This window comes from Pocillopora damicornis, chromosome 6, assembly GCF_964200805.1.
Source record: "Pocillopora damicornis chromosome 6, jaPocDami1.2, whole genome shotgun sequence".
NCBI classification, from domain to species: Eukaryota; Metazoa; Cnidaria; class Anthozoa; order Scleractinia; family Pocilloporidae; genus Pocillopora; species Pocillopora damicornis.
The window spans coordinates 9,587,783-9,596,888 of NC_142675.1; the positions used below are offsets into that span (position 1 = coordinate 9,587,783).

General features: G+C 38.6%; 1 protein-coding gene across 1 annotated transcript; it reads left to right on the forward strand.

Annotated features, from left to right (window-relative positions):
* Window positions 1–973: 973 nt before the first annotated feature.
* Window positions 974–8,892, forward strand: LOC113677318 (nuclear receptor subfamily 2 group E member 1). Its single transcript, XM_027194117.2, has 4 exons — window positions 974–1,293; window positions 1,971–2,204; window positions 5,189–5,950; window positions 6,564–8,892. The coding sequence occupies exons 1-4, from the start codon at window positions 1,242–1,244 to the stop codon at window positions 6,803–6,805; spliced, it is 1,290 nt and encodes a 429-aa protein (XP_027049918.2). The 5' UTR covers window positions 974–1,241; the 3' UTR covers window positions 6,806–8,892.
* Window positions 8,893–9,106: the final 214 nt, after the last annotated feature.

A 9,106-nucleotide genomic window follows, 5' to 3' on the forward strand; every position in this document is an offset into this window, starting at 1 on the left:
ATCAAGATTTGTTATCCTTCAGTTGCCTTTTTAATGGCTTCATCGATTACAAGATCGTATGGGCATCTTATATAAATAAAGCACTCCGGTTTTGGTCTTAGTGGGGCAGTTCGGAACATCTGCAGCCTTTGGAGAGAGCCTTTTAATTAGATCAAATATTCCTGTCAAAGCATCTTTGACAGACCACTAGGAAACATGACCGCACTACTGCTGTTTACATTATAGGGCAATTTTAAAATTAATAACAATTTTTCCTTTGAGGGAGCTAAACCTGAAAATATTTCACAACTGGCAAAATTAGGCTTTTCGCCGTGGTAACCGCCTGTATTTCAACTGAAAAGAGACCTTAGTGACAATTAAGTGAGTTTAATCTTGTTTAACGGTGGTGAATTTTATACCTTCGCTCATTAAGCTCTTTACCTGCCAAACTTTGCATAAATTTTTAACAACTTTGTTCTAGCAATCGACGGTAATAGCGAAAAGCTGGACATGCGTGGTGCGCTTACTGCCAGGTGGAAAATGATTAGACTTTGTGTTCTTCGCTGCACGTGCCAGTAAAAGAATTATAATGGAAATTCCACTGGTTTTAAATTGTCTTCGATTCTTTTGTATTAACAAAGCTCTCTCGTTCCTTCGCCTGCGTCTTTGTCAGCGCAATTTTTAAAGGAAGCCTTCAGAAGGAAAAATAATTAATCTTGAAAAGATCTCATTAAATCTTATGCAATCAGTCGCGATGAATAGATTCCAAGCTCTTTGGCTTTGTGGTTTATAACCCTTGATGCAACTTCTCGCACACAACGCTTCATGCCAGGGAACGGTGTGATTTCGAGCTTTCAATTCCACGCTTATCTTTGAGTGCAATAACGCACGATCCGTTGCTACATTCAATAAAGAAACGGCGTAAACTATTGATGAGTAATCTTATTAGCATGTAAACAGATATACAGTTTGTCGCTATCATGTCTATTTCTACACACGGCAATCGCTACCTCTCTTGTATGGGCAAACGACTACTTCTTCCTCTCTAAGAGCGGCCAATGGGAAGCGTCGAAATGTCGCAATAATCACCCAGTGACCAATCAGGCTGCAGCTAGACGCCCGCACCTGTTCGTTTTCATTCCCGTGGATAAATTTCACTTAACTTGTCCGTTTGCCTGGAGAAATCGCTTAAACACCTCAGCTGCTTGCCTAGTAAATTAAAAGCAAGGTGTTGTCTCTTAAACACAACCAAAGGATCGTTTATGGAACATTCTTCACTTCAGCTCTCCTTGGAAACACAACAGACAATGCAAGGTATGCGAAGATGTAACAATTTTAGTGACTCTTTTTAACTTGCCTTTTCACGCCGGTATTTAGCACGTGAAGTCAATGAACGGTCTCAAAGATATTTTTACGTTGAATTTCCTCTTTCTGTGATGCACCGCAAATAATTAAGCTAATTTCCTTTTAACTAGATGGGAAGCAACGTGTGGAGAAATGTATCTAGTTTTGAAAAGATGAACTTTAAGGCGTGTTGCATGCTGGCATCACATTCTTGTTTTGATTCTCGCCCGCTCGAAATATCGACGCAAAGTGTGAGAAGAGTGTTGTTTAAAAAAAACAAGGCTCGCATTTAGGGCCAACGAAGCTCATTTGAGGCTATTAAAAGAAATCGCAAAAAGGCTGCAAAATTTTCTGACTTCTTTTGTTGTCAGGGATGCGCGATTTGTTCGCGATTACGACGCGGTTTTTCATTCGCACTGATTTCGCATGGCCACTAGTTGATCGAATGAAGTCGCAAGCACTTCTTAGAGAGCAATAAGCCAGATTTGTCCTCATCAACATCTTACCTTTCATCTACGGAGCCTTTCTGCAGAAACAAAGCGCGGTTTCCAGGAAGGTGATTGGCTCACTTCGGCTCTTGTTGAGAAATTTTTTCCAAATTAGCGCTGGTTAGCTACTGAATAAAGCTACTGAATTCGTTCTTTCAGCCTTAGATCGCAAGCCCATCATCCTGTGCCGGGTCTGCGGCGACAGATCTTCTGGAAAACACTACGGGGTTTTCACCTGCGACGGATGCCGAGGTTTTTTCAAGAGAAGTATCCGTCGTAATTTAACATATCAGTGCAAGGAAAGAGGCAACTGTACTGTGGATGTAACGCGACGAAATCAATGCCAGGCTTGCAGGTTAAAGAAGTGCTTTGAAGTTAAGATGAACAAAGACGGTAAGCGAACAAAGTTCAACACTATTTCTTGACTTATAATGGTTCTTGACCGTCTTGTAAAATTTGGCCATCGATTCTGCAAACGCCGGAAATTCGACTAAGTTGTTTTGGGTTTGCGTGTCTTGGTAAAATCGCCGAGGCGTGCAAGCACGATGCAGAAGTTTTTATTTGGACGCAAAACGGAGCGTACAAACTGCGAAGGTTTAAAATCTATTTAAAGTTCTCTAAATGAAGCATAATCGAGAACTAATGATCTCTCTTTGTATCCGAAAATCTAATTTGAATTATTTTGAGGAATTTAACCGGACTTCTAACTACGAATGGCGATCAGTGCTCGGCAAATCTCACCCGCGTTTAAATTAATTGTTTACTAAGAAGAAAACCGTTTCATCATTTCTCGTTTTATCTACTTCTCCGTGAAAATGCAGTTAAGAAAATTGATTTACTGCGAAAGAAAAAGATAAACTTGGAAATTTATTTTCACGCCCAAACGCATCAGCTGGACATCGCGGATAAATTTATCAATTTCATCACAAGGCTTGTAATTGTGTTCTTTATTACCTTAGGGAACTCATTTAGCGCCCAGGCGCTGATATCATAAGGTAGAAAAAAATATGGATGGATCAAACAAACGAAGTTACAAAATGTTGAGTCTACTTAATAATTCTACGATCGAGTTTAGAAGAAATAAATCGTTCTCCGCTCAGCTCGAGAACGAAGTTCCGATCATTGCGCTAAAGGAAACATCTGCATTTCAACAGTTCAAACTATAGAGAGCGGGTCTCATTTATTATTAATGAAATCTTAATTGCAGATCTTTCCCTTTTTCCCTTTAGAACTATACTCGCTAATGAAAATGTATCGAATTACGTTTGAGTTCTGCTCTCTTTTTTCAAGTCCTTTGGCATGGCACTATTTTGAGCCGGAGTTCACTTTGGAATTCCTTGCTTTATAACTGATGCCTGCGGCCGATAGGCAGGTATCAAAACATTTATAGGCTGCGGTTTTCGGCGACCTAAGGGGTGTTTTTGGTTTAGAATCGGTCGGTGTTTAATAATTCACAAAAGCCTCGTTTGACTCAACATTCAGGCGTGATCAAGTCGTGCGGGCGTCAACCCAAAAGCTGGAAGAAAACAAAAGTTATGCTAACAACTGCAGGTCTTAGTGGGCGTATTCAAACCGCGAATCGTGCACGACTTTGTCGTTTCTTTGGCATCATAAAGTAACGGAACTCTGCCAAATTAAAGATGTTGTCCATAGGTGCGACAGATTACTAATCTGCCAGCCTGTTCATTGTGTATCTTCAAGACCCGTTGCTTAGGCTTTCAGAAAATTTATTTGGCAACTCTTCAATTTCAAAAACAAGCCATTATCTATATCTGCTAAAACGATCAATGGTGTCTCCAAAAGACGGCGCAATATTAGTTTTCATCTAAGGGTCATGGCAACCGAGTGTAATTTTCCCAAATTAGCAATTCCCCCCCCCCCCCCCCTCGATCGTTGATTTACATCTGAAAAGACATGGTTTCAGTTTTAGAAATGTTCTACTAATCCTGGTAATGCCTGTGAAATTGTGGAAAAAAATACCTCTAAACCGATCAAAAAAAAAAAGAGGAGTATGGTAAATATTCTGACTTTTATAAAGTGTGCTCGATATAGATCGAGTGTCAACCAACGTCAAGCTGTTGTCGGCATAGAAAACACCTTCTAAACTTCCTGTTTTCAGAGCATCAAAATTTTTCAGTCTTTTATCTTTCCTTTTCTCAAACGCCCTGAGTTATTGTTTTTATGACAAATCTCTGTCTAGCAGTCCTGATTAAAGACCAAATGAGAGACACCTCGATTTTGCTAAGCTTGACTTTGGAACTTGTTGTTGTTGTTTTTTTTTTGGATAATTTTTGCTAATACAACCTTAACAATTTTAATGATAGCTCTCATCCAATTATGACATAATCCGTTTTCTGAAGACAACTTTATTTTGCATTGAAAAACTGGCGTAATTTTCATTTGTGCAGGCTGTCTCTCAATTAAACTTCAACTATTAGGATTCAATGCCAATAGAGGGATTTAAACGAAAATTTTGCTCACGTACGTATTTGCCAAAGAATGACTTAACCTTTTCTTTTTTTTCCCGAATCTGTTGCGAGACTTTAGTGGGCGCTGTATTGCTATCCAAAAAAAAAAACGCTCTCCTTTCATAATTTCCAGCTCGCGGGGTTTTGTATTAGGACTCGTGTTGCTCTCTCTAAGTGTTATTTTCCATGGATACGAATTAAATTAATAATTACAAAGAGAATATAAACTGTCTATATTCTCTTCAATTACCAATCTACAGCGCATACCTCACGGTATCTACGTTACGAAATATAGAAAAAGTTTGGTAATTTCAGGGAGCGATGCGATGCGGTTTTTAGTTGGTGGCTGTAAAAATAATTTGAAAAATGATAACGACGTTAATATTGCGGTAAACATGTGAAATTCTTTTTGCCTAGGGATAGAGAAGTTTTACAGCGGAGTAAAGCAACGTAGTGACTGATTTCATTCTAAGACATTTTTTAGTGAAGTTACTTATTTTCAAATGAAAATGCAACACTTTAATTTTTAGAGGAAAGGAGGCAAAAATATCGCCCATGGATGAAACTGTTGATGCAATACTGTAAGACAAACTGTTGGGAAGAAATACGCTCGGACCAAATTGGCGAACAAAGTTAATTTTATGATGTTATGATCAATTTCGCAGACGGGAACAAATTGAACAGACCTTAGTGCCGCGAAACTTCAAGCAGACTTTTAAGAATCTCTTCAAAGAGACAATCCCTATCTGTTTCGCGATCAAGTTATATGAAATCGTTCTTGAAAAATATATATATTTTTGTCCAGTTCTGAACTTTGAATAACCGATACCGAGTTTGACCATTAACATGTAAACATTGGATAAAATTTCTGAGTTTGAAATTTGTTTTCTTGTTTCTTTCTTTCTGCAGCCGTCCAACACGAGCGAGCCCCACGCTCCTCGCAGGTTGTCCCAGTTGTCCCCACGTGCTCAGTGCTCAGTGGTTCGTATGAACAACCTCCTGCACACGCTATCCCAGAACAGCTATATTCTTATTCCAAAAGCAACCCGGGTGACAGATCACAGCGCCGGGGCAGCCCTGAGCGAGAACTGGACTCGAACAGATCGAGCGACATATCACGCTTCTCGCCCCCAGTCCCTCAGTACCACGGCCAGAATAACAACCAGTCACCAGACTCCTCCAAGAAGCGCAACTTTCTTTCCATAGCAAGTCTGATCGACACAAAAGACAACTCTGCGCAGCCTTCACCAAGTACTACTGACACTAGCCCTAAACACGAGAGTGAAGACCCCAGAGGAAGGTCACCACTTGTGTACCAGCCCTCCCCAGAGTCTGTATACGAGTCGGCTGTGCAGTTATTGTACATGTCAGTCACTTGGGCAAGAAACATACCAACATTTTTGGATCTTCCTTTCCGTGATCAAGCAATCTTGCTGGAGGAAGGATGGAGTGAGCTTTTCGTTCTGAGTGCCGCCCAGTTCTCTTTACCAGTAGATATGGGGCCACTTCTGTCTGCAGCTGGTCTACAGGTAGATAAAGCTCCCACAGATAAAATCGTGGCGGGAATGGCAGACATCCGTCTGTTACAAAATGTGGTGGCGAGATTCAAGCGGGTGGAGATTGACTCTACTGAGTATGCGTGTTTGAAAGCCATTGTTCTATTCAAGCCAGGTAAGAGGGAATTTTCAGCTTGAGAATGTCGTTGAAAATAGGAATTAATGAAAAGTTGGTGGTCAGTGTCTTGTTTTCCTTCCCACTCCTTCTTTTGTTTTGGGGGGATTTTTTTTTCCATTTTGATTTCTGTAAACGTGCGAATTTTTTGCTCATTGCTGCACAAACCTGTTTCTGTCAAGTCGCAGTATTTCTCGGATATTTTTGTGCTGTTATGGACGCTTTGATATTATTACTTTCTTCAGCTGGCGTCGATTTAGCTAACAGACCATGTGTTATAGAATAAGATTATGAGCCCGTGATTTCTATCGGATTATGGTTGATGAAGTCGAAGACAAAACCAGCAATCGCAAATAGAAATAGAGATTGAACAATCAAATGGTTTTAGTATAAATCTAGCTACTGTTAAATAAAAAACTTAACAATCTGTAAACAAGACAAGTTGATCTTTTTCTTTTGTTCTGTTTCCAACCGCACACTGTTAAGTTATTCACTGTTTACCACGGAAAAAATGGTGGCTGACCAGTGAAATTGCGGCATTTTGGTAGAACGTTGGTAGATTTATAATAAAAAGCGATTAACTACCTTGCTCTGTGTAAATTTTTCATTGTAGACCTTCGTGGTCTCCGAGCACCTCACATGGTTGAAAGACTTCAAGATCAAGCACAAGCCATGCTGGGAGAACATTGCCGCAGCCAAAATCCTGACCAGCAAGTGAGATTCGGAAAGCTGTTGTTGATGCTACCATCATTACGATCAGTCAGTCCCAAGATGATAGAAGACTTGTTCTTCCGCGGAGCTCTTGATAACGTACCCATCGAGAGAATGCTGTGTGATATGTTTAAATCTAGCTAAGCTGAATGGTATGCTTTCGTGCAAAATACAGTGCTTCTCGGTTTCCGTTATAAAGAGGTACATGTTATTCGTAAGAAATGTTGAATAATAATTAACTCAGTAGGCCTAGATGATATCAGCTATCAATTTCAAAAGAGCGCGAGCTCCAACAAAGCACTCGTGTAGTGTGGACACCCTGTGCCGGGCGCGGGATACGAGTGGGGCCTTTGCGCTAAGCGCGGGAAGCAAGGGGGCTAACTGTGCTAAGCGCAGGAAATAGTTGACGTCAATTCCAAATTAGTTGAAATCGATTCAGTTGAAATATAATTTAATTTTAGGCCTCACGTTTGGTAATATTGCAAAGAATCAAGTTAAAAATCAAAATAAGTCGAAAATAACTGTAGTATGTGCACATGTAGACAGTTACTTTATTTGTAGTTTTCTGCATGTTTCGGTACATGTGTTGTTTTTTATGGGATGGAAAACAGGTAAGCATCGGTGTTTTTCCTTTGTCATTTTCTACCAACTTTTCAGCTTTGATATCTCTATTTGAAGGCTTTTAAAGCGACGTTTTTTGGAATAGTCCATGGTGTAAAAATTTTTTTTGTCTTGAGTTCAAGTTTTGTTTCGTAAACATTAGCTTAAAAGATTCATTGCCGAGATAGCTCGCAAGCATTCAGTAGATTTAAAGCTCTGCGAATGCGAACAAATGTAAATTATCTCTTTACTGTTCAGCTGAATTGTGGGGATTTCCAACAAGAAATGAGTTTTATAATGTTCCTATCTAACGATATTCTGGATGAATTCCTTTGAAATGAAAAGGATAAACTAAAAGGAGAGTTTGTTAAGATAAACGAAAACCAGAGTAATAAAAGTATAAATAAATATGAAGAGTCACTTCGACTGAGAGCAGAACTTCGTAAACATTTTGATAGGAAATGTTCACTTTGTATCTGAAAATTTTTTTTTAAACGTTTGGTTACGAAGTATTTATAGAATAGCGAAAATATTTAGTAAACTTATGTATATAATGTAAAAATTTGTAGCATACAGTATTTCAAAACATTTAAGTGGATGTATCAATTTTTTTTTTTCAACTTGTCTGATTCTAAGTAATACATTCTATTATTTCCGCCTGATCAAATGGAGCGGTTTTGTAATAGATGTAGTGAGGCTGCGCGGTAAAGACTTCAGTCGAGTTTTTAAATATATATTCATAAGCATTTTTACTGCAAATGGTTGCTATGCCTAATGAGAACCTGCATTTGTAGCTCTGAGCCTCCGTTTCCTTAGATAAAGACAAGGGAAAAAGTAAAAGTCTTTTATTGCCTTCTAAGGGTCCTTCAAAGAATGACCCGACTAAGGAAGAAGAGTGTCACAAGGCCTGAAAGCAACCTCGTACTCAGGCTCCTTCCGAAAAAATGGAGGTCCATAGCAACGAGGTTGTGCTAAGACATTGAGCCAAAATTTAAAACGACACTTTTGATTTTATTAAATCTTCTTTATTCTCAGTTTTACTTGTTCCATCTTAGTCTTTTGTTCCCGTTTGTGATTTCCTGTCTCACCCATAATATTTTAATCTCGTCTTGAAGTTTAGGGAAGCTATACATAGGGCTAAAAATAACTTGAAATATTAACACTTGGCCTCTTTAACTTCCATGATTAAATTTATCAATTAGCTTAAATAGCATGCTACAAATTACGCCTTAGACAAGTTTTATCTGGCAAGGAAACACCAAACCTGGCCCATTTTTATTAGATATTTAAATAATCGAAAACCCGACGAAGTCTGCCGTTCGTAAAACGCAGTCAGTTCGCTTTTGTTTTTTTGTTTTTTTTTTTTTTTACATATTTGTAAGTTTTTAGTTAGTCTGGTTAAGTTTGTCTTTTTTCAATTCTTACTAAATTTTATTACAAGTATATTGCATTTCAGCGACTATTTTACGCAACAGCTTTAAACTGCTTTTAATAACAATTGATAAAAAAATCTTGTGCTTGTACAAAGGGATTTTTCTTAATGTAAATAATAGATATTTGCAGGAAATAAGCACGACATAAACGCTTGTGATAATATTTATTGCTGAAATAAAAATCATCATATCTTGCAACGTAGTTTGTTATGAAAGCTATTAAATCGGTGGCGATCGATGTTCTTATAGTTCAAAAAGCCCATTCCGTTTTCATTGCCGTGAGCTAAATGTACCTTACGTTACATCTTCTGAATCATGGTCTACCGGCGGTATTCGTGATAAATATCTAAAAGTTTTGCTCCATTGCAAGATCCTCCTCTTCAAATTTTCCCCTATCTTTAAAGAAGATGAA